This window comes from Leucopleurus acutus (assembly GCF_964270905.1).
Source record: "Leucopleurus acutus genome assembly, chromosome: 19".
NCBI classification, from domain to species: Eukaryota; Metazoa; Chordata; class Mammalia; order Artiodactyla; family Delphinidae; genus Leucopleurus; species Leucopleurus acutus.
In genome coordinates this window covers 58,442,188-58,469,722 of record NC_139161.1, presented here as the reverse complement: position 1 = coordinate 58,469,722, position 27,535 = coordinate 58,442,188, and the positions used below count along the sequence as shown (strand labels likewise).

Below are 27,535 nucleotides of genomic sequence, written 5' to 3'. Positions count from 1 at the left end.
CCGCAGTCCGCAGAGGACGCGGATGGCCATGCACCGGGTCCTGGGCGCGGGCCTGGCTCTACGTCTCCTGCGGGTGGCGGGGCGGCGGGGCCGGGGCTGCCCGGCGCGCCTGCTGCCGGGTCCGGCGGGAGGCCGAGCGCCCGCGGCGGACGTGCCGCCGTGCCGAGAGGCGCCGCGCGGCCTGGGCCCGGGCCTGCTGCCGCTGCTGGCAGGTGAGGGGCGCGGGCCCGCGGGCTGGGCGGGCCGGGCGGGCTGGGCCGGGCGCGGTGACCTCAGCGCCCCTTCCCGCAGCGCTCGCCTGGTCTTCGAGGCCCGCCCCGGCGGAGCAGGAGCAGGAGCGGGAGCGGCAGGGCGCGGGCGGGGCGGCGGCCGGGGACGCCGAGGCCGAGATCATCCAGCTGCTGAAGCGAGCCAAGGTGAGGGCCTGCAGTGACGGTGACACCGGTGGACGGAGGCCCGGCGTCTCCAGTGCAGGTGGAGGCGGCGCCGGGGGCAGCGGAGTTAGCCAGCGTTGGGGGTGAGAGCGCCGGCCGGGAGAATTGTGCACACGTGTGGCGTCCTGATGGTGCAGCTTAATGCGGGCCGTGCGCGGTTTGGTCCTTCTCTCTCTCCCCCTCCCCGGGTTATCGCGTCTGTTTCATTGGGCTGACTGCCGCCACCTGGCCAGCAACGTCCACACTGATGCCCGCAGACGGCGGGGTGTGCCGAGGCGCCAGCTCCTCTTTGAGGCTTCACCTGCCCCAGACTAACCCCTGATCTTAAGTGCCCCCCGGACACCTCCCTTCACCGTCTCTTGTTTACTGCTACCTACCTAGTTTTCCAGCCTGGGCGCTTCATAGTCATTTTAAACCTTGTGGTCCCTACCTGCCACCTCCTGATATACTTAGAGCCCAGCAACAGATCCTTTTTGGAGTTTGCCACCAAATCCAAAATATTTCTCACATCTGCACCCTTTTCTGTGTCTCTCCTGCTGTCACCCTGGCCACGCTGCTGCAGCCTCCTAACTCCAAGTCTGGTCTGCCCTATTGGCCCCCTGCCACCCAGTTTTCATGCAGCAGCCAGAGTGATTTTTTTTTTTTTTTTTTTTTTTTTTTTTTTTTGCGGCACGCGGGCCTCTCACTGTCGTGATCTCTCCCGTTGCGGAGCACAGGCTCCGGACACGCAGGCTCAGCAGCCATGGCTCACGGGCCCAGCCGCTCCGCGGCACGTGGGATCCGCCCGGACCGGGGCACGAACCCGTGTCCCCTGCATCGGCAGGCGGACTCTCAACCACTGCGCCACCAGGGAAGCCCCCAGAGTGATTTTTTAAATGTAAATCGGATCGTATCACTTCCTTGCCCATAAACCTTGAATGACTTCCCACAGCACTTGTGATAGAACCCAAGCTCCCTGCTGTGGCCTGAGACCCTACACGATCCACCCTACGTTGCCTACCTCCTCCCTTCACATCTGTTGCCTTTCATTTTTGTTTTTTTTTTTTAGAAGGAATTAATTAGTTCTTTTTATTTATTTATTTATTTTTGGCTGCGTTGGGTCTTCGTTGCTGCGCGGGCTTTCTCTAGCTGCGGCGAGCGGGGGCTACTCTCTGTTGTGGTGCGCGGGCTTCTCATTGTGGTGGCTTCTCTTGTTGCGGAGCGCGGGCTCTAGGCACGCGGGCTTCAGTAGTTGTGGCACACGGACTTAGTTGCTCCGTGGCATGTGGGATTTTCCCGGACCAGGGCTTGAACCCGTGTCCCCTGCATTTTCAGGCGGATTCTTAACCACTGCGCCGCCAGGGAAGCCCTTGACTGGTTTTTGAAGAACCATTTTCTTCAGCCTGTAGGGCCTTTGCTTGTTGCCTACTCTCTGTTTGGGTCATTTTCCTCACAATTCCTTATTTGGTTGACTCTTTCTCTTCCTTCTTACCTCAGTTTAACTGTCACTTCCTTGGAAGGCTTCTCTGACTCCCATTGAGGGGGACCCCTTATTGTTCCTTTCTGTTGCTTTTCTTCCTATCTTTTATCATTAGTTGTCATTAAGCTTACTTGTCCTACAAGGTCACTTCCAGCCTGCAGGAAGAGAGAAAGAGGATGTAGGGCCAGCAGCTTCCTTATAAGATTTGATAAAAATTGCTTACATTCCTGCTGCCTGCATCTGTTGGCCAGAGTTTTGTCATGTGGCCAAACAGAGCTGCAGGGGAGGCTGAACTCCCTGTCACCATTGTAGACATAATGCCTGGTGCATAGTAGGAGTTCAGTCAGTATGTGACGAATGAATGAATAACTTCCTTCTGTGTGTTGGGATGTATAGCTGTACCCACTTCCGTGTGGTAGCACAGGCATCTGCTTTCTTTATATTTCATTTTCTGTTATTTTCTTTGTTTTCTCTTTTCAGTTGTGCATCATGAAAGATGAGCCAGCAGAGGCAGAGCTAATTTTGCATGATGCTCTTCGTCTTGCCTATAAGAGTGATAACAAGAAGGCCATCACTTACACTTACGATTTGGTAACTCCTCCCGCCAGTCTGAGCCATTGATGATTAAGGGTGGATTCAGAAGGGTGGTTAGGCACCTGATTCATGTTCCTGACCTGCAGCAGGCCCTGAAGCTCTTTGCTTTTTGTTTTTACTAAGTTTTCTTTTGGTTTCAATTTTTATTACTCTTGGGGTGTCACAAGACGCCTCAATCCCAGACAAAAAAGAAATGAATATCATTAATATTTGTTTCTTCAGTGAAGAGTGGATCTAGATTTGGTTTGTCATCGTCAAAGTCTGTTCGCGTATTTGTTCTCACACCATTGCTGTACTTTGCTACTGGCAGATCAGTGACATACTTTTCTCTCTGGACTATTTTTTTAGCTAGAGGGTGAAAGCAAAGGGGAGTCTTTAGCTTAAACGTTTTGAAGTAAGTAGGAATACAATGCTCTAAACTGAAAAACAACTTGTAATTAATTTTCAGATGGCCAACTTAGCATTTATACGGGGTCAGCTTGAAAATGTAAGTAAATCACTTTGTAATGTCATGAATTTGTGAAGGGCTAGCCTGAAGGAACCTCTGTTAGTAAGGGTACAGGCTAAGCTGCTGTAACAAAGAGACCCCAAAATAGAGTGACTCAAATAAGGAAGCATATTTCCCTTTAATGCATTAATCCAGAGGTAGCTAAGCCCTGAAGATAGGTAGGTACCTCTGCTCCATGAAGTGGCCCAGAAGCCCAGCTTCCTTCTAAGATAGGTCCTCATCTGCGTAAGAGAGCTGGCTCACCTCCAGCCTACAGGAAGGAAGAAGGAGAGGATGGAGGGCAAGCAGCTTCCTTATAAAGTGTGATTTAGAGATTGTTCACATGTGTTCTGCATGCATCTCTTGGCCACAGCTTCATCATGTGACCACACCTAACTGCAAAGGAGGCTTGACCTGGTAAAAATTGAGGAGAGTCTAACTAAAGAGATGGAGAGGAGGGTGAATATTAGGGGGTAGTTTCCAGTTTCTGCCACAGTGGGTTTGGAAGGGAAGTTAATTTCTGAAGTTGGTTTCTACTCATCACAGAATAGTTTTCAAGGTGCCCAGAGGATGTGCAGTCCTGGTATTTTAGTCTGTTTTCCCACCACAAGGTTACCTTTTTCTTTGTATATGTGAGTGTAAGTGTGTGAGTGTAAGTGTGTGTGTGTGTGTGTGTTGTGTTTTCCAAGGAATGGTACATAAGACTAGTGCTTAGAATCCAGGGTCGTCTGGATAGGGGACCCAAATAAAACAAAAATCTTTTCCTTGTGCTTTTAGGCGGAAAAACTTTTTAAAGCAACAATGAGTTACCTGCTTGGAGGGGGCATGCAACAGGTAAGGACGTGACGTAGGATTGCTCCCTAGCTGAAGCAGTTTTCAAAAGTCTTACTTCCTGTAAACTCCATCCAGCCCCCACGTGTACTTTGGCCAAAGAGTTGGAATTCTTTTTCCCTAAGACTGGTATAAAATTTGCCAGTCTTTCATTCATGCAAGAGCATGGTATCTGAGGAATTCACAGTTGCCTGATTCCTCCAAAAGTCTAAAGACTATGGCTTTCAGGTCAGAGTCAGTCTAGAAGTTGATCTGAAATACCCCTTGAGGAAATTTTACTTGCTATGAATTTCCTTCATTTTTCTTTTCCCAACAGGAAGACAATGCAATAATAGAAATCTCTGTAAAGCTGGCCACTATTTATGCTGCTCAGAATAGGTAAGTATAGTCAGAATCTAGGCGTGGAGGCAGCCAAAGAGTAGGGCTGTAGGCAAAACGTTGGCCCTGGGATGTTGCTTACTTTTCATTTACCTACTAATCACCTGGGTCTCCAGAACTTAGGTGTCACACTCATAGTGCTCCGTCCCTCACCTTTGAAATCTTGAGTCTTTTCTGGGCTTGCCCCTACTGTTTCCATTAGCCTGCTGAGCGGGACATGCGGCCCTCGTACCTTTGGCTGCACCGTGACAAGTCTAGGCAAGTTTTCTGTTCCTGCTTGAACTGGGAAGGGAAGTTGTACTTAGAACCTTAGCTTAGCTTTTCCTAGGAGAGGAGGGGGCACTGTAAAGGCTGCTGGGGATAATGTATTTTGCTGGTTTAGGGATCAGCAAACCAGGAAGTCAGGTATAAAGTTAAATGATGAGAGAGTTGCTGTGGCAATGTCTTAGTGGCTAGCTCAGCGGGCAGCTTTTAAAGCCCATAGAGATGATCTGGTAGCTAGGTTTCAGGAAGCAATACCCAGGGGTGGAGGAGAGACCTGCAGGTGGGACCAGAAGGCAGTGCTGAGTTAAAGTGTTAGATGAGCCTGAGTTGTTACAAAGAAGGAGGAGTCTGCGGGTGCACAGGAGGGGCTTTGGGGACAATCCGGGTGTGTGCCGCGGACGAGAGAGGCCTGGTACCTTCCTTCTCTAGGTGGGGTTCAAAGAAGAAACCCTAGGATGTAAGCAGACAGCTCCTCTAGAGAGTTATATTTTGGGGTAAATTTAAGGAAAGACCTGAGTAAGCCTGGCTTTTCCTTTGCTTTATCGTTGCTGCAGAAGTTGGGTACCAGAAGTTTGGAATTGCTCTAGTCAGCAGCTCCTTCATTCTCAGCGGGACCCAGTCCGTCTCCTGGCATTTGGTTGGGCAACAGGACTAGCTACGGGTGGGGCGTGAGCTCCCAGGGCAAGAAGCAGCCCAGAGATAGTGACGGCGGAGGGTAAGGCACGCCCGTGGCCTCCTACGAGGTAGTACCCACTAGTAGTTCACCTGCAAGTTACTCAAAAGTGTTTTTTCATTTTGATTTGTTAAGAAACGCATGAGACCAGGGCCAGGCCCTGAGGCTGAGAAAGGCTGATACAAGTTGGGAGGGGTCGTTGGTAGACATTTTGCTGTGACTCAGGATGCCTTGTGGGCAGCCTCCCCCATTCCGTGCCCTGATCGGATAGGGTCCCTCCTGCCAAGGTTTGGTTCTTCTGAGAACAGCAGAACAGTGGGGTCATCTGGCAAAGCACGAGAGGAGAAGAGGTGAGCTTGGTAGTGCCACCTGTGGTGAGAAGCTAGGAGCCAAAATGGAAGAGCAGAAACCAGGGCTGAGCTTGTGGATGGAGACGGAGTTTATGTCGTGTTTCTGTGCATCTCTGTAGAAACCAGCAGATGACCCTTGTTCTGTCCAGAGTCAGTCTCCCTGCTGCCTGGGTGTCCTCTCCAGTTGACTGAGGTCCTGAGAGTGGGGCTAAATGCCTTCTAGTGCCCTAGCTAGGAGTTCCCTTTCTGTAAAAGAAACTTGCATCAAAGACCTGCAGCTTGGGAGAAGTGTAGAGCTAACAGACCTCCAGAAACTGAGTGAGGTCAGCAGTTAGAATCCTCACTGCCGGGGCCCTCGCCTCCGTTGGTAGTGTATCACTTTGAGCAGGGGTAACCTCCTCACACGTGGAGGAGCTGACCCCTCTGAACTGTGTTAGTGGGAGGTGAGGGAACGGCTGGTCATGTCGGTTATTGAAACTCTGTCTTAAGTTAACGTTAATTAGGTGACCAAAAAAACCCCAAACTTGAGAAAGGGCAGATTGACACCTCTTAGAGACTTTAAACAAAATTCCCTCTTCCCGTCTTGCACTTGACAATGTAAACCTGAGCTGGAGAGATGAGGACAGAAGAGCACATTGTGAAAGGTGTGCAGCTGATTGGTGCTCTTTGCTTTACAGACAGGAGCTGGCTCTTGCTGGTTATGAATTCTGCATTTCAACTCTAGAGGAAAAAATTGAGAGAGAAAAGGAATTATCAGAAGACACTTTGTCAGGTAGGGAAACCTGACTATTTTTTGGACAGTTGCCTTTTTTGCCACAAAGGGCTTCACTCTTCAGCTGTGGTAAAGGAAGCAGAAAGGTATCTGAATTGGGGGGAAAGTTACTCATTTTGGAAGCTGTGGCTGTTTCTAAGGTCTCAGAGGGTTTGGAATTAGATATCTTCTTTAAATGACTTGACCACTGGTGGTGGTTGTTCTTTTAACCCCGTGGTAACATCTTCATAATATATCTGTTGGTTTTTATTATATATCATCTCTGGAAAATTGGGGAGCAGAAAGGGAGGTTTTTTCTCTTGTCTCTTGGTTCAGCTACCAGTCACAATGCTAATTAAGTACCTTTGGTCCCCAATGTCCACCAGCTATGACAAAGGAAGTGAAGCTCATGTTTTGTCTGTCTGTCCTCATCGCCGAGGGAAGAGCATGAAGAGTCATGCTGGGAACAGAATGGGGTGGGCGGGACACTGGCTCTCAGCCATTCGGGTTCCTCCCTCCCTCCCTCCCTCCCTCTCTCCCCCTCTCCCTCTCCCTCTCCCTCTCCCTCTCCCTCTCCCTCTCCCTCTCCCTCTCCCTCTCCCTCTCCTCTCCCTCTCCCTCTCCCTCCCTCTCCCTCTCCCTCTCCCTCTCCCTCTCCCTCTCCCTCTCCCTCTCCCTCTCCCTCTCCCTCTCCCTCTCCCTCTCCCTCTCCCTCTCCCTCTCCCTCTCCCTCTCCCTCTCCCTCTCCCTCTCCCTCTCCCTCTCCCCTCTCCCTCTCCCTCTCCCTCTCCCTCTCCCTCTCCCTCTCCCTCTCCCTCTCCCTCTCCCTCTCCTCTCCCTCTCCCTCTCCCTCTCCCTCTCCCTCTCCCTCTCCCTCTCCCTCTCCCTCTCCCTCTCCCTCTCCCTCTCCCTCTCCCTCTCCCTCTCCCTCTCCCTCTCCCTCTCCCTCTCCCTCTCCCTCTCCCTCTCCCTCTCCCTCTCCCTCTCCCTCTCCCTCTCCCTCTCCCTCTCCCTCTCCCTCTCCCTCTCCCTCTCCCTCTCCCTCTCCCTCTCCCTCTCCCTCTCCCTCTCCCTCTCCCTCTCCCTCTCCCTCTCCCTCTCCCTCTCCCTCTCCCTCTCCCTCTCCCTCTCCCTCTCCCTCTCCCTCTCCCTCTCCCTCTCCCTCTCCCTCTCCCTCTCCCTCTCCCTCTCCCTCTCCCTCTCCTCTCCCTCTCCCTCTCCCTCTCCCTCTCCCTCTCCCTCTCCCTCTCCCTCTCCCTCTCCCTCTCCCTCTCCCTCTCCCTCTCCCTCTCCCTCTCCCTCTCCCTCTCCCTCTCCCTCTCCCTCTCCCTCTCCCTCTCCCTCTCCCTCTCCCTCTCCCTCTCCCTCTCCCTCTCCCTCTCCTCTCCCTCTCCCTCTCCCTCTCCCTCTCCCTCTCCCTCTCCCTCTCCCTCTCCCTCTCCCTCTCCCTCTCCCTCTCCCTCTCCCTCTCCCTCTCCCTCTCCCTCTCCCTCTCCCTCTCCCTCTCCTCTCCCTCTCCCTCTCCCTCTCCCTCTCCCTCTCCCTCTCCCTCTCCCTCTCCCTCTCCTCTCCCTCTCCCTCTCCCTCTCCCTCTCCCTCTCCCTCTCCCTCTCCCTCTCCCTCCCCCCTCCCCCTCCCTCCCTCCCTCTCCCCCTCCCTCCCTCCCTTCCTTTGTATCGTTGATTTACAACGTTGTGTTAATTTCTGCTGTACAGCAAAGTGACTCAGTTTTACACATATAGACATTCTTTTTTAATATTCTTTTCCATTATGGTTTATCCCAGGAGATTGGGTATAGTTTGCTGTGCTCTACAGTAGGACCTTGTTGTTTATCCATCTAAATGTAATAGTTTGTATCTGCTAGCCCCACACTCCCAGTCTGTCCCTCCCCCCAACCCCCTCTCCTTGGCAACCAGGAGTCTGTTTCTATTTCACAGATGAGTTCATTTGTGTCAGATTTTAGATCCCACATATAAGTGGTATCATATGATATTTGTCTTTCTCTTTCTGACTGACTTCATTTAGTATGATGATCTCTAGGTCCATTCATGTTGCTGCAAATGGCGTTATTTCATTCTTTTTTATGGGTGAGTAGTGTTCCATTGTGTATATGTACCACATCTCCTTTATCCATTCATCTGTCAATGGACATTTAGGTTGTTTCCGTGTCTTGGCTATTGTGAGTAGTGCTATGAACAGAGGGGTGCGTGTGTCTTTCTGAATTATAGTTTTGTCTGCATATATGCCCAGGAGTGGGCTTGCTGGGTCATATGGCAGCTCTGTTTTTAGTTTTCTGAGGAACCTCCGTACTGTTCTCCACAATGGCTGCACCAACTTACATTCCCACCAACATTGTAGGAGGGTTCCCTTTTCCCACACCCTCTCCAGCATTTATTTGTAGACTTTTTAATGATGGCCATTCTGACTGGTGTGAGTTGGTAGGTACCTCATTGTAGTTCTGATGTGCATTTCTCTAATGATGTTGAGCATCTTTTCATATGCATTCGGGTTGCTTAATGTGGGTTGAAGTATTGGGAATTTTCAGATTTGACATTCATTCAGTAGCCCTGATTTCACACTTCCTCTTTGCCTAGAGCTAGCATGATGCTAGAGATACAGCGGCCAACTCTGTTGTCCCTAAAGCAGTACATATGGCTTCAAAGAGTTTTCTGTAGTCATGGGTCTTCCAGTTCTCCCTTGAACATAACTCAGTTTTCCTCCTTCATACTCCACTGAAGCCCCCCTTATTAAGGTCACCAGTTCTCAATCCTTATCTTACCAGCTCTACTTACTAGCAGCTCAACCCAGGTGGTCACTGTCTCCTACTGGAAACCCTTCATTCGCTTGGTTCTGGGACACCTCACTGGTCCCTTGCCCTCCCCGGGTCACCTGTAAAGGTAGCAGGCCTCAGGGCTGTCTTCGGCCCACTTCCCTTTTCTCTCTGCCCTCACACCCTAGGAGACAGCAGTTAGTCCCATACCTTTAAATACCAGTTTTACATCTTCAGCCCCAGCCTGTACGTGAGCTGCAGACTCATGGGTTAGATGGTCTACCTGACACCCTGACCTGAATGCTTAATGGTCACCTCACACTTAACGTGTTTGAAATGGGTCTCTCTTTTTTTTTTCCTGCATTGATTTAACTTTTTTTTTGTTGACATATAGTTAATGTCTAATATTGTGTTACAGGCGTACAGTATAGTGATTCACAGTTTTCAAAGGTTATACTCCATTTGTAGTTGTTATAAGATATTTGCTGTATGTTCCCCATGTTGTACAGTGTGTCCTTGTGGCTTATTTTGTGCCTCTCACTCCCTACCCCTGTAGCGCCCCTCCCCGCCGAGATGGGCCACCTGGTCTCTGCCCCTCACAAGCTGGTTTCTCGCGAGGCAGCCCGTTTCGTAAATGGTACCACCATGCACCCGGTGCTTTGGCCAAGAACCTAAGCAGCAGCTGTGATTTCTTCCTCATTCCCTACGTGTCATTCACCAGCAAGTTGTACTGAATCAGCCATCAAAATGCATCCACGTCACAGCTGTCTCAGCCTCTTGCCCTACCGCTCTGGTCCAGGCTGTCATTGCTTCTTGCCTGGACTCCTGTAGTCATCTCCCCACAGCTTGTCGTGCTTCCCTTCATTCCCTCAGAGGATTTACTGCCCCCCCACCCCCCCACCTGTTTGACACCATCCTTCCACCTTCGCCACCCGGCTCTTTTCTCGCTGTCGTACGTTCCCAGCTCAGTGCCGCCTCGGGGCCCCATGCCTGCTCTTGTCTCCATGGCCAGTGGCCTTCACCCAGGCCTCTGCTCAGGAGGCCAGCCTGCCAGCCAGTCTTCCCACCTGTGTGCATTCTGAACCTCTCTCCTCCTCTGCTTTGTCACCCTGGGAAGTAGGTGTGTGTGTGTTGTGTGCTTGAGCTACTGAAGTTCATTTTTGTTCAAGCGTTTTTAGTGTTTGTCTTTCCTATCAAAGAGGGAAAGAGCCTTCATCTGTTTTGTTCACTGCTAAATCCCTAGGACCTAGAGTAGTGCCTGCTACATAATAGAGGCTCAGTAATAATTGCTGAGGGAAAGGGCAAAAGGCCCAGCAAACACTGACAAATGTCAGTGCAGTATGGAAGTGCTTTGAAGAAATTCACAAAAGATGTAAAAACAAGTTCTAGCTGTCGAATAAGTCACTTTTGAACCATCCACATCCTTGCTATGTTTCATTTATACATTGACTGTAGACAGTTGCTTCAGAGTATAAAGCAGTCTTTCCTGACTCCAAAAACAATACAAGGGTGTTGAAGAAAATTTCAGACAGCATTAAGAAGAAAATAAAGATCACTCATAATTGTATTAAGAACTCCTGTTTAGGGCTTCCCTGGTGGCGCAGTGGTTGAGAGTCTGCCTGCCGATGCAGGGGACTCGGGTTCGTGCCCCGGTCCGGGAAGATCCCACATGCCGCGGAGCAGCTGGGCCCGTGAGCTATGGCCGCTGAGCCTGCGAGTCCAGAGCCTGTGCTCCGCAACGGGAGAGGCCACAACAGTGAGAGGCCCGCGTACCGCAAAAAAAAAAAAAAAAAGAATTCCTGTTTATTTTTTGGTGTATGTCTTTCTAGGCTTGTTTTCCTCTGGCTATTTACATTTTAATAAGCAAATGAGGAGTCACACTTACATGACTTCTTTGTAACCTGATTTTTTTAAAATTGGATCTCCTTTTTTTTTATAAATTTATTTATTTATTTTTGGCTGCGTTGGGTCTTCGTTGCTGCGCGTGGGCTTTCTCTAGTTGCAGCGAGTGGGGGCTACTCTTCGTTGTGGTGCACAGGCTTCTCATTGCGGTGGCTTCTCTTGTTGCAGAGCACGGGCTCTAGGCACACAGGCTTCAGTAGCTGTGGCTCGCGGGCTCTAGAGCGCAGACTCAGTAGTTGTGGCGCACGGGCTTAGTTGCTCTGCGGCATGTGGGATCTTCCTGGACCAGGGCTCGAACCTGTGTCCCCTACATTGGCAGGAGGGTTCTTAACCACTGCGCCACTGGGGAAGTCCCTGGTAACTGCTTTCTTAAAGATAATAATCTATCATCATTATGTGCTTATGTTAATTAATATATACTTGGGTCTCTTTTAAGGTTTTCCATTCTGATTTATTCATCTGATGACTCATAACAGTATATGTTGTCTGAATTAGGTGATATCATTTGAGTTACATGGTGATACTGGGCTCACACATACTTCTTTTGCAAAAATTTTTCCCAATTGGTTTTCACTCAATTTCCATATGAATTTTAGATATTTTTCATGTGAATTTTAGCTCTTTTTGTTCGCTCCCCAAAGTACTTTGAGAATGAATTGTTAAATTTGTGTTATGTTTATAAATTAGTTTGGGGAGGTTGCCTTCTGAATAAGTTAGCATTTGACTACAAATAGCAAAAAATTTCAACTAAATTAAGTGTAGCCGTGAGGACACTGTTACGTCATGTGACTGGCGGTTTAGTGAAAGGGGGCGGGGCTTTATGGCTCACGGAGGTCCTGAGGGATGTGGTCTCCCCATCCATCCTCACTGACACTCTCAGTGTGCTGGCTTTCACTTCACACTTTCCTTGTGATTGAAAAGTGACCGTCAGATCCCAGGAATCTCATCCAGAAGTGACAGTGTCCACTTCTTGCGTGTTCCTCTTAGAATCAAGGTAATTTTTCCTGGAAGTCCCCGCCTAGATTTACGCTTGCTCCCTGCTGGCCAGATCGGGTCACGTGGCATTTCTAACCCAGCCCTTGGCAAGAGAAGTGGCGTTAGCATGATTGGCTAAAACTGACCAGGATCCATTCCTAACAGAGGTTCGGAATCCCGTCTGCTTGAATCATGTGAGGAAAGTGGCTGAGACCAACGGCAGCTCTGCTCTCATCACGCCGCCGTCTTCCCATTCAGGGACGTGGTCTGCTTCTCCTTACAGATCTTTTCAGGTAGATCTGACAGCTGTTTTGTTCCATTTGATTCTAAATGGGCACCTTACTAAACTATTTGCTTTTGAGTTGATATTCACACTATTTCCAGATATATAATTAGAGATTTGGGAGGTCATGATAATTGTCTTTTTTCAGATAGTTGTACCTCTGTGTCCCTACTCCCTCCCCTTACTAAATGTAGTTCATTGGCCATAACCTCAGAACATTAAGTAACAGCGGTGCTGGACAACTTTGTCTTGTATCTGATTTGGTGCAAGACCGTGTGAGCAGATGTATTATTACGTGTGGAGCATGTCAGGCTTGCCGGTAACTGGGTAATTGCTCGGTGTGCTGCTGGGTAATAGTTGGTGCTCACGTTTTATTTAGACTTCCACATTTATTTTGCTTTGTGAGATCCATAGCGTATTTCTTGAGCTTCTCATCACAGGATTGTATTAATGTGATAAAATGAACTGGCATGCTTTCTGTGTTTTCTGGAATAGGTGTGGGGTATTACATGGAGTGATCTAGTCCTTGGAAGTTGTAGGATCTACGAAACCACATGGCTCAGATCTCCTTTAGAGTTGATTCTCTGGCAGCTTTTGTTCTTTCTTCGGTTACTTATACATTTAAGTTTCTTCCATTTTCTTGAGTTGATTTCAGTACCTAGGACAGTGCCAAGACCACAGCTTAAATAAATACCTGTTGAATAAGTGAATGCGTGGGTGAAAGAATTTTGGAGACCTGTATTTTCCTGGAAGAAACTTACTTAGGAATTATATTTGTAAAGCATAACTTAACAATATTCTGTTATGTATTCAGGATCATATTCCTTTCCCAGTTTTTAATTTTGTGGATTTATTTCCTTTTCCAAAGAGTTTTCCCACTGATTCCTTCCTCCTCTCCTTGAGATGAGAGTTTCATTCATTTTCATAGTTTAAGTAAAACACTTCTGGAGAGTTGAAGTATTTCTGGTGGCATATTTGGTTTCAGGAGTGCCTGAAGTCTGGCGCCTGGTTGGAATTCTGGCTTTTCCACTTAGAACAGCAGTGGGACTAGACAAGTTACTTATCCCCTCCTCAGTTTCCTCATCCGTACAATAAAAGAACAGAATGTGCCTTACAGCGTTGTTATGGGGATTCCATGCTCTAGGATCGAGACTGGGGCTCAGTGAGGGCTTGGAAGGAGTCTGCTGGACTGTGGTGCATCTGCTAACCTAGTTTCTTAAATGGTTCAGCGCCTCTGTGTTTACCACTCTTAATTATGAAGGGCCTCCCTGACTCTTTTATTCATAGTTTCTCCTGTTTTTTGTCGATTTTGTTGACCTTGTCAAAGAGCCACCTTTTGGTTTCATTTTCTCTAATTTTTTTGTTGTTTTCTACCTCCCTTATTTCCACTCTGATCTTTTGTATCTCTCCTGCTTGCTGTGGGGTTTATTTGCTCTTTTTCTAGTTTCTTAGGTAGAAGATTAGGTTGTTGATTCAAGATCTTTCCTAATGTAGGCATTTACAAGCTATACATTTCCCTCTACTGTGTTAGCTGCATCCCATAAATTTTGGTATGTTGTGTTTTTATTTTCATGTATCTCAAAATATTTTAAAATTTTTCTTGTGATTTCTTCTCTGATCTTTTGGATATTTTGGAGTGTGTTGATTAATTTCCATATATTTGTGAATTTCCAAAATTTCCTTCTGTTGTTGATTTTTAAGTTCATTCCATTATGGTCAAAGAACATGCTTTGTATGATTTCAGTCCTTTTACATTTTACTGAGACTTGTTTCATGGCCTGGTCCGTGGCTTATTCCGGGGATTGCTGCGTATGCATTTGAGAAGAGTATGTCCCTTAGCCGCTGGGAGACGTGCTCTGTAGACATCTGTCAGGTCTAGTTGGTTTACAGTGCCGTTCAGGTCTTCTGTTTCTGTCTAGTTCTAGACAGAACTTTTGTTTTTGTGAGTTTTTTCTTTATACATATTTCTATGCTGTTTAGAGCCCCAGATATATATATCTTCATTGTGAATTATTCTTTCATCAGCAAAGTGATTCTTTTTTTCCTACTTAAGGTATTTGTCACAAACTTTAGTTTTACATTGTTGACTGTATCTTACTCTTAAACTTTCTGAGTAATTTTGTTTTCAGTATGTGTTTTGTAGAAGGCTGTGTTTGGATTTTTTTAACCTAATCTGAGTATTGTTGTCTTGTGGTAGAGAATCTTAAAACCTATTTAAAGTTAGAATTGAAAGTGATATTTGGTCTAATTTTTTACATTAAAAGCTTTCCATTTTTGTTATTTCTTATATTTTCAAGTCCCTCTTTTTTTAAAAAATAAATTTATTTATTTATTTTTGGCCGCGTTGGGTCTTCGTTGCTGTGCACGGGCTTTCTGTAGTTGTGGCAAGCGGGGGCTACTCTTTGTTGCGGTGCGCAAGCTTCTCATTGCAGTGGCTTCTCTTGTCGCAGAGCATGGGCTCTAGGCGCATGGGCTTCAGTAGTTGCAGCACACGGGCTCAGTAGTTATGGCACACAGGCTCTAGAGCACAGGCTCAGTAGTTGTGGCGCACGGGCTTAGTTGCTCCATGGCATGTGGGATCTTCCTGGACCAGGGCTCGAGCCCATGTCCTCTGTATTGGCAGGAGGATTCTTAACCACTGCGCCACCAGGGAAGTCCCTTCAAGTCCCTCTTATAGGGACGATTTTCTCACTAAACCTCCATTTATATTTTGAAAGGAAGGTACATCTATGGTCTCCAGTTCTATTAAAGGGTAACCTAAAAATTTCTAAAAGACGTATTTGACTCAGAAAAAAAATTCTGTTTTCAGTTTCTTCTGTAAGATGAGGTGACTACAATTTAACATTCTCCTACCTCTCCCCACTTGTTTTTTCTCTGTGATCTGGAATTTTAGATCTAGTGGGACTTTTTTTTTTTTTTTTTTTTTTTTTGGCGGTACGTGGACCTCTCACTGCTGTGGCCTCTCCCGTTGCGGAGCACAGGCTCCGGACGCGCAGGCTCAGTGGCCATGGCCCACGGGCCCAACTGCTCCGCGGCATGTGGGATCCTCCCAGACCGGGGCATGAACCCGTGTCCCCCACATCGGCAGGCGGACTCTCAACCACTGCACCACCAGGGAAGCCCCTCTAGTGGGACTTTTTGCACAGAATTCTGAGGCCAACTTATTTGCCTTCTCTTTTGTATATATATAAATTTATTTATTTTTGGCTGTGTTGAGTCTTCGTTGCTGCACACAGGCTTTCTCTAGTTGCCGCGAGCGGGGGCTATTCTTCGTTGTGGTGCATGGGCTTCTCATCGTCGTGGTTTCTCTTGTTGCAGAGCAGAGGCTCTAGGCGCGTGGGATTCAGTAGCAGTGGTATGCGGGCTCAGCTGTGGCTCGCAGGCTCAGTAGTTGTGGCTCGCGGGCTCTAGAGCGCAGGCTCAGTAGTTGTGGCGCATGGGCTTAGTTGCTCTGCGGCATGTGGGATCTTCCCGGACCAGGGCTCAAACCCATGTCCCCTGCACTGGCAGGTGGATTCTTAACCCCTGCACCACCAGGGAAGCCCTGCCTTCTTTTGTAAATAACCTGTTTTCTCCTGCCTGGTTACTTTGTAGGTGTCAGAAGCTCTTTAGCATAAGGTTAGGGGGTTGGTCTCTATGAATTTGCTTGGTCTGTGGTGACCCTTCATTTTAAGATCCAGTTCTCTTGAGCTTCAGTAGTGCACCTTTGATTATTGCTACAGTTCTGCCTTGCTGTGGTTTTTTATTCAGGAGTGTCGTTTACCTGTATGTTGGACTCTTTCTTCTCTGTTCTGTAGTATAAATTTATTCTCTCCTCTCAGGTTCTTGTCTGTATTTTGGGAATTTTTCCAGTGTGTATTCCATATTATTGACTTATTCAGAAAAGTCAGTTCTGTCCTTTTCTTCTTGTGCGTTTTTTTTTTGTTTTGTTTTGTTTAAGATTTCAAGCAAAAATAAAGAGTGGAGACTTTAACAAACACCTGTACACTTTCCCCGTAGCTTTGTCAAGTCTAAGTATTTTACCATATGTGCTTCAGGTGATGATTGGGGCAGGGAGGGGGGAGTTTAAACCCCTGTGTACTCCTGCTTGATGTAAGTAGCAGGTACACCATCTATTTACTTGGTTTTGGTCTTTATCATTCTTATGCCTGTTTATTACACTTGTATACATCAATAAACAATATGTTTATTGTTTTTAAAATTTTTTTTTTGCGGTACGCAGGCCTCTCACTGTTGTGGCCTCTCCCGTTGCGGAGCACAGGCTCCGGATGCGCAGGCTCAGCGTCCATGGCTCACGGGCCCAGCCGCTCCGCGGCATGTGGGATCTTCCAGGACCGGGGTACGAACCCGTGTCCCCTGCATCGGCAGGCGGACTCTCAACCACTGCGCCACCAGGGAGGGAAGCCCTGTTTTTAAACTTTTTACGGACTAATATGTTTTTAAACTTTTTATGAATGGCATCATACTGTACAATTGTTTCTGCAGTTTATTTTTCACTTATCATATTGCAGAGATTTATCCACATTGATACTTAAAGCATCAGGGTTTTTTAACATAAAGGCCCTGTTCGCTTGCCACGCTCTCTGTCCAGAAGGGATGACTTTACTTAGTCCCTGGGGTGGGGGTGCGGGGTGAGGTTGTGCTTTTTTTCCATCCTGGAAAGGAGGGATACAGCTAGAGGTGGCCCTGACTCCCCATTGTGGGCATGTACTCACTTCTCCTGTTGATGGACATGTAGGTTCTACCTGAGTTGCTGTAGAAAATAATGCTTGGACCTGTGTCTCTGTGCACACATGCATGATGTTCCCTAGGGGTACACCTAGGAGTGGAATTGCTGGGGTGCAAATACTAGACATTACCAAATCGCTTATCAGTGCTTTTACTGGTGTACATTTTCAGTGGCAGTGTGTTAGCATTCTTGTTGCTCTATGTCTTTGTTATTATTGGACTTAAATTTTTGGATGATCTGGTGGATCTGATGGAGTGTCATTGTGGCTTCAGTGCATGTTTCTCTGATTACTAGTGAGATACAGAACATCTTTTCATGTATTTATTGGCCATTCAGATTTCCTGTTCTGAAAACTGTCTCTTTATCCCCTTTGCTTATTTTTTGGAAGGGTTGTCTTTTTCTGAATGATTTGTAAAGAGTTCTCAGCTTAATGTCTTTGAGCATCTTTTTTTGAGCATCTATTTTGTTGGTTACATTATCTCTTTGTGACCTTGTCTTTGCACTCTAGGGCATTTGACAGAGATTGATTAATTCTACTGAATGTAATAGAATCTTTTGATATTTTCCTTTATAGTTTGTGTTTTCTGAGTCTTGTTTAATAAAATCCTTCACTCTTCTAAGGTCAGAAAGATAGTGTCTTCTAAATATTTGGCTTTTTTACATTTAGTCTTCAATTACGTGGAATTTATTTGTAACATGGTGTGAGGTAATGATATGATTCTTTCCTCCCTCAAGCACGGATTTTAGCCCAGGACTGTTTTATTAGTGCATCCGATTCTCACTGGTTTGTAATGACATCTCTGTACTGAACTTTCATAGATATATGCAGTGTTGTGTTGTTACTTCTGTAATTAAAACTTTTAGTTTTATTGTATCTTCCATATTTAGTTCAGTACCTTCATGTTTCTAGTCATTTCTTTTTATATATGTTCATTCATTCAACCAGTCAGTCAAGAAAGAACTGATTGAATGCCTGTGACATGCCAGGCGTATTACTAGGCACTGAGGTACAGCTGTAAATAAAGCCTGAAAGACACCTCCTCAATTTCTAGTGAAGGAAAAACACACAATAAAGACGATCCACTAACTTAATAACATATCCAAAGATGATAAAGGGCTACACAGATAAGTTTATGAGGAAATATGTATTTAGGGGAGATGTGGGGCAGTACAGTATTTTATAGAGGGGTCGGGAAAGGCCCAACTGGTAAGAAGCCTGGAGGATGGGAGGGAGTAAGCCAAGTGGTCATCGCTGAGGGAGGCAAGTTACAGGCAGAGGAGGGGCCAGTGCAAGGCCCCGAGGTGGAGCATACCTGACGTCTGAGTCAGCGTTTGGCCCTACTTAGTTTATAGTCTGGGATCACTCAGTTATCTTGAGGGGAAGACCTCCTTTTTATTGTCTGCTCATTTCCATTTCTGATGCATCTTCATGCTTACATACTTGGGGTTACAAATTCATCTTCAGCGGGGTTCGAGAAATGAGTCTCCAGGCTGGTTTTGTTTCTTTCTTCCGGGCACTCGGATCCGAGCCTAAATGGATGATATAGATTTAGACATCACACTGTGTGTGCACAGGCCTGTGATACAGCTTTCCGTGCAGTCATTGTTCCCTTCTAGATCCCGGCTTGGCCATTCAGGGTTCTCTTGCAGCCTCTGGGGAACATCCTGGTTTTATGCAGGGGCTTCACATCTAGTTCTCTGTTCTGCACAAGGTGAAGAATCCAATTCTGGATTCAGAGACACTCAGGCCACCCACAGAACCAACCAGAACTGGGCTTCTCCTGCATCAACACACATGCTTTCCACTTTGGGTTTTAGCTTATTTCTAATTTCTGGCCCTTGGGATTTCCTTCTCTCGGGAACTCAGCTAGCTGTGCATGTAAAAGGATATTCGTTATAATCTATCTAATATTTGAACCAGAAGGGTTTTCAGATTATCAGTCATGTTACTGGAACCAAAAACTCCTTCCACTGGTGCCATTAGTGGTCTCAGGAAGTGCCGATGGGGTAATCGGTTAGGTAATGAGATTCAGCTTAGCAGAAATTCTAGGATGTTCCTCGAACATGGGTGGCAAATACCTTTAGGTTCAGAGACCCTGTAGACTTTCCTAGATTATTATTGGTGGTGGGTGGGGGAACTAGATGCCTGTGCTCACGTTTTCTTAAATTCGAGATGCTCTTTTTCTTACTGATGGGGAGGCCCTATTCCTGTTTTTCTGAGTGCATATAATTGTTCCAGTAACTTACCAAGCTCCTTTTAGTCTGCCTTTACGCAAGCCTACTTTGATACACTGATGCATTAAGTAGATTGAGCCATTCTTGGTATTCCTGGAGCAAAAACTGCTTGGTGCATTTATCCTTTGTGCATTTGAGAATTCAGTTTGCTTATATTTTGAGCACAGATTTCTGTGATGAATCTTGTTTGTTTCATAGACTGATTTTAGGTAGCTCATCTTTTTCTCCTAGGAATAATTTGTGGAAAAGAACTATTTACAACTAAAGTTTGAAGAAATAAGTATGCTTCCCTCCCCTTCAGATTCCAGTAATCCTTTGGGGGAAGCTCTGTATAAACGATCCCAATTTATTTCTCAGCTGTTATTAGGTTATCTGATTTCTTCTTGTCTAATTTCTAACAGTGTTTATATTAATATTTCAAGGAACCATGTTTTAATTGTTATTAGTTAGAAGAGGAACTCTTTTTGGTACTTTACTAAAGGTATGAACTTTTAACTTGGCAGTGTGCTAAAGGTTTTATTATGGAGTCTTTTTATTTCTCCCTTGGTCCTATTTTTAGAGAAGTATATTGTTTAAAATTTTTCTTCATAGTTTTGTTAGTACGATTTGAGTGTGCTACGAATTTAAAATGTATTTTCTTCTTAACAGTGACAAAATATTACAGCTAAAATCTTACCTCATCAGTTATTCTTTCTAAAAGGCTTTACTATCTTTTCTGCCATTCTAGTTTAATTTCCATTACAGATATCAGGGGTAATTTTCTACTAGAATTGTCACTTTATTCTTTTACTTTTGAGTTATAGTGTTGAACATATTTTCTAATTGTAAAATGTAAAAAGAGCATGCTTTTAATGTAGAAATATCTAAAGAGAATTATTAACACACATTCCAGAAATATGATTCAGTAGTCACGTTTGAAACATACAGTTTCCAGAATTGGAATAATTAATTTATACATTGTTTTTTGGTAAATATTTTTTTTTAAATGTTCTCCAAGAACGTGGATTTTAGTGCATCTGTATATTCTCAGTCTGTTACAAATTGCTTATCTCCTTGGACCTTTGTTATTTTGTTAGTAAGTGAAGAGAGCACAGTGGTTTGTCTGTCTTTATCTGGACCTTTGTCCATTACATTATCTCCCAATAGTGTGGATCTTAAACTGCTGCTGATTTTATAAGCTTTTGCTCAGCATTCTAAAAAGAGTGCTCATAGTGAGATATATTTTTTCGTTTCAACATTTCCTTTTAATGGAGAAATATGGTATCTTTACATGTGGCATTTGTTTGGTGCCATGTTACGTTTTGCTTTTTTATATTGGTTATATTTATCCATAAACTTATATATACTTTCTACATTTATAAAAATAATTTTCATCTATATTTTTTGAAAATAAATTTGTAAGGTGGTCTATTTAAAACTACTAATTTGATTTTAAGAAAATGATTATCATTACCTTTTGTATATAACTAGGCCAAAGTAATAACTTTGGATTTCTACCTGAAGAAAAACATTTTTTTTCACTTTTACCTTCAGATATTATTTCAGTAGGTATTTTTATTTGTGTTGTTTTATGTAAACTGTCTCTTCAGTAACTGGTCATACTGTTACTTGGTAACATAGTCTTTACATTCTCGATCCCATTTGTAAGTTTTCTGAAACTTTGATGATATGGAAGGAAAGGTACTTGGTGTGAATACCTTTGCTGGTAAACCCGTCTGAACCCTTTCATTTGGGTGTCTAATAATTGTGTTACAGAAGATTATCTGAGGGAACCTCTTTTTCAAGTCCTTTGTGTAAACATTTACTTGCAGCTGAGCTGTTTGCAAAATTTCCTTTGATCTAGTTCATCACCATTTCCACATTTTTTGGTATCATCTCTCCTGAGTCTTTACTTGTGCAGGTTGCTTTTAGTTACTGGTCCCTAGGTCTGTTCTCTGGTTCTTCTCACACGGCATTAGGTGTTTGAAGTTTGTTCTTTTTCAGACGTTGTGTGGTCAGTTCTTGCGTGTGTTGGGAGGTGCCATATCTGCAGCCTTTTACTGTTCTTCAGAAACTGGATTAGCTGTTCTTTAGATTCGGCTTGTGACTTCCCATTGCAGGATTCTGAGTGTTCTCTGGTTCCTTTCTGCAGTGCTGTTTTCATACCTGAAAACTTTTTCATTGGCCCTAGACATTTTCTGTTGTTAACTTATTCTTCTTTGAGTTTATCTTCACCTGGTTCTGCTAAATATTATTAGATTAAAATTTGAAACTAAGTGTGGACTCAGACATCATTTAATTGGGTATTGCAGTATTGTGTTTTATAAGAAATACGTATTTGGTCATTCAGATGACGAAAAATATTTGGTCTTTATTCATAGTTTCCCAAATCCTTGGAATTTCCTAAGTGTTGGGAGTGATTTTAAGTGTCTTTTGTTATGTTAATGAGGTGACTTGGGCGGCATCTAAGGACGGGCTGGCTGCAGGTGGAGCCAACCTTGTGATTAGAGGGTTGGAACCTTCAGCCTTAGCCCTGACCTCCAGGGAGGGGAGAGGGATTGGAAGGTGAATCAGTGGCCAGTGATGGAATCAGTTGTGCCTCTGTAATGAAGCCGCCATCAGCATCCCAAAGGATGGCATTTGGGCCGGTGCTGGGGCAGTGGCGCCTGGCCCCTTCCCACACACCTTGCCCTGTGCCTCTTCCATCTGGCTGTTCCCGAGTTACAGCCTTTTATAAATCGGTGATCTAGTAATCTGTGAGCCACTCTAGCTAACAAATTGAACCCGAGGGAGGGAGTCCTGGGGAACCTGTGATTTACAGCCAGTTGTTCACAAGCACAGGTGACGACCCGGACTTGCGTCTGAAGTTGGGGGAGGGGGTTAGCCTGTGGACTCTGGGTGGATGGTGTCAGAATTTAGTTGGATTCTTAGGTACCCTGCTGGTGACCAACTGCTTGTTGGTGTGGAGACGCCCCACCCCTTCCCCAACACACACAGGTGGGTCCAGGAGCCAGTTTAGATGTTAATCCACCTGAATTGTCACCTTTGTGTAACAAAGTACAAGGTTAGGAGTACTTGTTTAGTGATGTGAAACAATCAGTGCGAGTCTTGGTAATAAGAAAAATGATCAGGGCAGGTTGGCCACGTCTCTGCCTCATTTTCTGTACTGTACTGGTTACATCCCAGCACTGCTCTTATTTCCTTCCTAGTGGAAGAGAAAGCCAACACCCACCTCCTCTTGGGCATGTGCCTAGAGACCTATGCCCGCTACCTTCTGTTCTCCAAGCAGCCATCACAGGCACAAAGGATGTATGAAAAAGCTTTGCAGATTGCTGAAGAAATACTAGGAGAAAGACACCCCCAGGTAAGGGACTGTAAGACAAAACTTTCAGAATCCAGAAATACGAAATGGGGACAGGTAGTCAGCAGGTGGCCCAGGTACATCCCCCTCCTCGTGCCCGACCACCCCTCCCCTGCGCCCAACTGCTTGTTTCTAGAAGGATTTGAGGCTGCTGATGAGTTTACTGGGTCTGCCCAGCAGGGCTTGCGTGAGGATTGGTTTGCACAGCACGGTATTTTAGGTACTGAATCCTATGAGAATCTTATGAGGAACAGGTTAACACACGCAGATCCTCTCCTGAGCCCCACCCATAAAATGCCAGGGGAATGTAGGGGGAAAAGGATGGTGGGACCGCATTAAACAAAATTTAAAACCACTGACATAGAATTTAAGCACAGCATGCAGAGCCTTCTGTTAGAACGGTAAACACATTGAATTGAAATCATCTGTTTTGTCTTAAGAGGTAAGAAATGGATCACTTTGTGAATGCTTGGTAACCCCCAACCTAGGACATGAAAGTTCTAACTGGACTAAACATGTCCCAAGGCTGCGAGCGGATGAGCAGGGCGAGTTACTGGGCTCCGAATTACCTTCAGGAACGGGGGTTTAGAGCACCCCCTTCATGGGATATCGCTGAGAAATAAGACCACGACAGATATGGAATTCGAATCACGAGGTACTGGAACCAGGCCTGAAGTGCAGGAGGAGGTGAGGCCCGCCGCCCTTAGCGCTACAGCGTTTTGTAGACTCGGTGGGAACTTTCCCAGGAGCAGTGGTGGGTCTCCTCTTCCTGAACATAGGAGCGACATCGTAGTACAGTTCGGCGAGGCCAGCTCTCAGGGGTGCTGAACCTTGAATAGAAGGGGATCAGATCCTGTCACTTCTTTTTGCTGTTATTTTTCATTTGCTGCTTCTCCTTTGATAATTAGTTAGCTTCATAAGTAATATTCAGCCTGTTACCTAGTGTCTAGACTTGTATCATTTTCCCGAGGGTCAGACCGATGCTGTGCAGTGTGAATGATCAATGCACCTGACTTGCTGACGCCCTGACCTTTGCTGGACTGCCAGGCAAGGCGACCCCTTCAGTGTATCCACAGTTCGTCAGACTCCACGTTGACTCTTGAGCTGTGGAGGTGTTTGCAAGCAGCAGCTGCCTGTGTTTCCTCCCGTGTGTAGACCATCGTGCTGCTGAGTGACCTGGCCACCACCCTGGATGCGCAGGGCCGCTCCGACGAGGCCTGTGTTCACGCACAGAGGGCGTCAGACCTGGCGAGACAGGTGGAGCACCCTGAGCTCCACGTGCTGCTCAGTAATCTGGCTGCGGTCCTGATGCACAGAGGTGCGGAGCGCGGGGCTGGGCTGGCCGGCCTCGGGAGGGGTGGGTGTCAGTGGATCAGAAGCCTGTGCGTGGCGCTGAGGGGGGCAGTGAGGACAGGATGCTCCTGAACCGACGGGCCAGTGGGGAGAGACGCAGGGGAGGCGCCGTCGGGCCCAGCTCACGTCCCGCCTGTAGTCCTGCCCTGCTGGCCTATCAGGCACATCGAGGTGGAAACGTTTGCAGTGGGACCTTATTTCTGTAGTGCTTTACAGGTTTCTAAACGTTGTCTCTCACGGAGCTCGTGCGACAGGGCACGGCCGCTTGATGGGCGTACTCTGCCATTCTGCTCAGAAACCTGCAACGACAGGTCTCTCACCCGAACCACCGTGGGCGAAGGCCTTGGCCACTGGAGTGTGCCAGGAAGGGCTCCATGAGGTCCCGGGTGTCACGGGGTGAAACAAGGCCCCATGCTATGAACTAGACTTGTCCCATCACTTGTGCTTTCTCTTCAAAATCTCTTTCAGAATCATGGTGAAACATACATTTTCTTTATTCTTCCTTCTTTCCGGGTTATTTTAGAACGATATGCACAAGCAGAAGAGATCTACCAGGAAGCACTGAAGCGAGCAAAGCTGAAAAGAGATGAGGTTTCTGTGCAGCGCATCAGGGAAGAGCTGGCTGGGCTGTCAAGAAAAAGGAGACCTTTGTCGTAGCCTTGCCGAGCTCTGGACCCCTTTCTGTTGTAGCGAATTTATGGTAACACCTCTCATTCCAGTCCCAGTGGCACCCTGATCAATGGCTTAAATCCTCTGTCCTTGATACTCAAGTCCCCTCAACTTAGCCTTGCTGGAGGACAAGCTGTACACACTGTGTGCACTGCCGCGTTTGCTTTGCGAAGAAAGCTCCCCCCCCCCACCTGATTTTGCTTCTGCGACTGGTGTCGGTTAATGCTTTCCGTTGCAGCAGACGGCTGGTTAGGTGCTGTCCATGCTGGCCCGAGAATAACTCTAGATTAAGAGGGGCCAGTTTCCCTCTGGGGTGGGGTCTGGCATTTCAGCCAGGCATCTCTCCCATAAGATTTTTGTCCACTGATTTGCTGCCTTCTCTTATCAACACCTGGCAGACCAGAGCTACCGGTCTCATGGCAAAGGGGGATGACGGTGAGTTATTTTCTCTTATAATTTATCTCGTGAAGCCCAGCTTGGGATTTAATGCGTAAAAAAGTAGTATCTTGGCTTGCCAGCAGCATGAAGTTTTAAAGTGGGAATTAGGCACTTGAAAGTATAGTGCCCATTTGATTATAAATAAAAGCGAACTGTATGTTTTTGTATGTATCATCTGGTTATACACAGCTGTGAAAAAAGGAGGGCAAGGAATGACGACCCCCTGCGTCCCTGCTCTCTGAGCATTCACTCCTCTGCACCCGGTCATGGGTGTCCCCAAACCCTCTGACTCTGAGTGGGGCCCTGTAGGTGTAGTGTTGAAAGCTTCCCAGTTGTTCTGCCTTGTCCCACTGGTGCTGTAGAGGAACCAGTGCCCTGGACCCGAGCTCAGGCTTTTGGAGTTTGGGTCTCAGTATCCTCGTGTGTAGTCAGAGTCTCTCTCAGCCCTGGGAGCATGCATTTGGTGGATGACCTTACCTGGATAGGCCGCTGTGTTGAGAGCTTTATCACACTGCCTCAGCATATGTAAAGTACACAACACAGCGGGCACCGATGGTGTTTTCACCCCAGCAGTTTTGCGGTTCTTCTAAGTACCACGAAGGAACCCTGTTGTTGCTGGTATGCTGGTGGCGGTGGCAGCGGGCGGGGGGGGGGGGGGAGGAGGGAAATAAACTGACAGTTGGGTTCCTGTGTACATACTGGGAGAATCCTTTCATAATAAACTAGACACTCTGCAATAATAGTGTATGTATTCCATAATCTTTGAGTTTCTCATAAAAAAATAATTTACTAAAGAGTTCATAAAAGTAAAAATACAGGGATTAGACTAAAACTATCACCTTAACATTGCGGATGTATCCATCTTCCCACTTTCCGACCCAGTTAATTCCTTTAATCACTCAAGTCTGACTCTGGAGAGAGAAACTTTAACTCACATTCAGTTTCAGTGCAACCAGTCTTCATTTATTAGTGGACTTTAAAAAATTGTCGACTACTCACCTTCTGCATTGAGAACGTTTTTACCTTCTCACAGTTGCGGGAGTTACTGAAAGGGAGGTTTTTCGCTCTAGGTTTTACTGAGAATTTCTGACCCTCCTCGCTGATGCGGCTCCCGGTCCCGGAACACCTGCGGGAGTTTTCAGACAGCTCCTCTGCACGCGGCGCGGTCACTACAGTTCACTGCACTGAGGCAGCGAAACGAGGAGGACTGGCCTGCCACTGACGGGGCTGAATCCAAAGGTGAACTGTTCACAGTAGTATAAACACTTGAGCTATCTCACTGGAGCTTTCAGGGCATGGATATTTTAAGATAGAATCACCCAGCACACCCACATTCAAGCACTACGAATCTTCTCATCATGAACGCGCCGTGGACACTGGCTGTCTGTCACAGTTCTGTGAACTGTAACTTCGTTCTGGGTGCTAAAAAATAGTCACTTGCCAGGCTGTAGCTTCAGAACCCTGGGGTCTCAGCCCGCGGCATCCCGCCTCGGTTCACAGCTGACTTGGCCAAGTCACGTCACGCCGGGTGGGCCTCCACCTCCCACACGGTCTGCCCGCTCCGCAGGCCAGCACTCCGTCCTGCCCTTGTTCTGAACCGAGGCGGGACCGTGGGTTTTGTCTCCCGTTGCGGGATCTCTTCTCCAGGTGACGGCAGGTGAAGTAAAACAACTTGCACTGTGATGAGGAGGGGTGAGTGGTCAACAGCCGCCCCCTTTGGGTCCTGAGTGGAGCTGCACAGGTTACGCACAGGGCTCCGATCTGACGTGTTCTCAAGAACTAGTCATAGAAAAATACCAGCATCATCTCTTTGGGACTGTTGACAAATAATTAAAATCTAAAATGTTACTAGTACCTAAACAAAACTTTAAGCAAAAACCTTAAGTTACTGTTTCTCATTCACATTAAAACTTTTAAAGTATTTATAAAGTCGTACCAGCTTTCCGAGTAGTAGGGATTTGACCACTACACCTGGATCTAAAGCTTACTTGGAGGACCTCAAGCATACGCAGGTGCGCAGTTCCCTTAGCTTCAGACAGGTGTCGGTCTGTGGCCCTGTCTTCGTTGCTTATTTAACTGTGGGCAACGTACTGAACCTGCATCCACATCGATAAAAAGGGGACTAGACACCAAGGTCCCCTCCACTACAAAGGAGGCGCTTAGTCAGTGGTTGTCGGACACCTGCTGTCTTTAGAGGCTTGAGTACTTTTGCTTAAAAGCTCAGGTCTACTTAAGAGTCTATAAAGTGCTAGTTTTTATCTTTCTGAGAGACCTCTATCTCGGTGGCATTCCCCCAAAACCATTAGCATCCGTGTGCTACAGAAGGATGCTTCAATGCTATGTTAAAGTTGTATGAAAAAAAGTTTTTAATTCAACAAGCAATTATTATTGAAGGGTAAGACTGATCCTCTAGTACCATAATGGGTTTAAAATTCAGTCTTTTAAGTTATTTGCTTCTTGAGATTCAGTGAAATAAGAACACCTGACGAACTCTTGCCCACAAGGAATCAAAGTGAAAGTAAGCACAGGGTGGCACGAAGGGGAAAGGACTGGCTGCTCCCCACGAGAGCTCAGGTTATGCGGCACGAAGCAAACCTAAAACACTGAGGTTCTGCACAGA

The 27,535-nt window shown here is 46.5% G+C and overlaps 1 protein-coding gene across 1 annotated transcript; it reads left to right on the top strand.

Annotated features, from left to right (window-relative positions):
* Positions 1–22: 22 nt before the first annotated feature.
* TTC19 (tetratricopeptide repeat domain 19) lies at positions 23–25,479 on the top strand (the record flags this gene model as incomplete). Its single annotated transcript, XM_082861474.1, has 10 exons — positions 23–212; positions 292–416; positions 2,374–2,484; positions 2,936–2,974; positions 3,752–3,808; positions 4,122–4,183; positions 6,148–6,242; positions 22,304–22,458; positions 23,611–23,773; positions 24,332–25,479. The coding sequence occupies 10 exons, from the start codon at positions 23–25 to the stop codon at positions 24,463–24,465; spliced, it is 1,131 nt and encodes a 376-aa protein (XP_082717600.1). The 3' UTR covers positions 24,466–25,479.
* Positions 25,480–27,535: the final 2,056 nt, after the last annotated feature.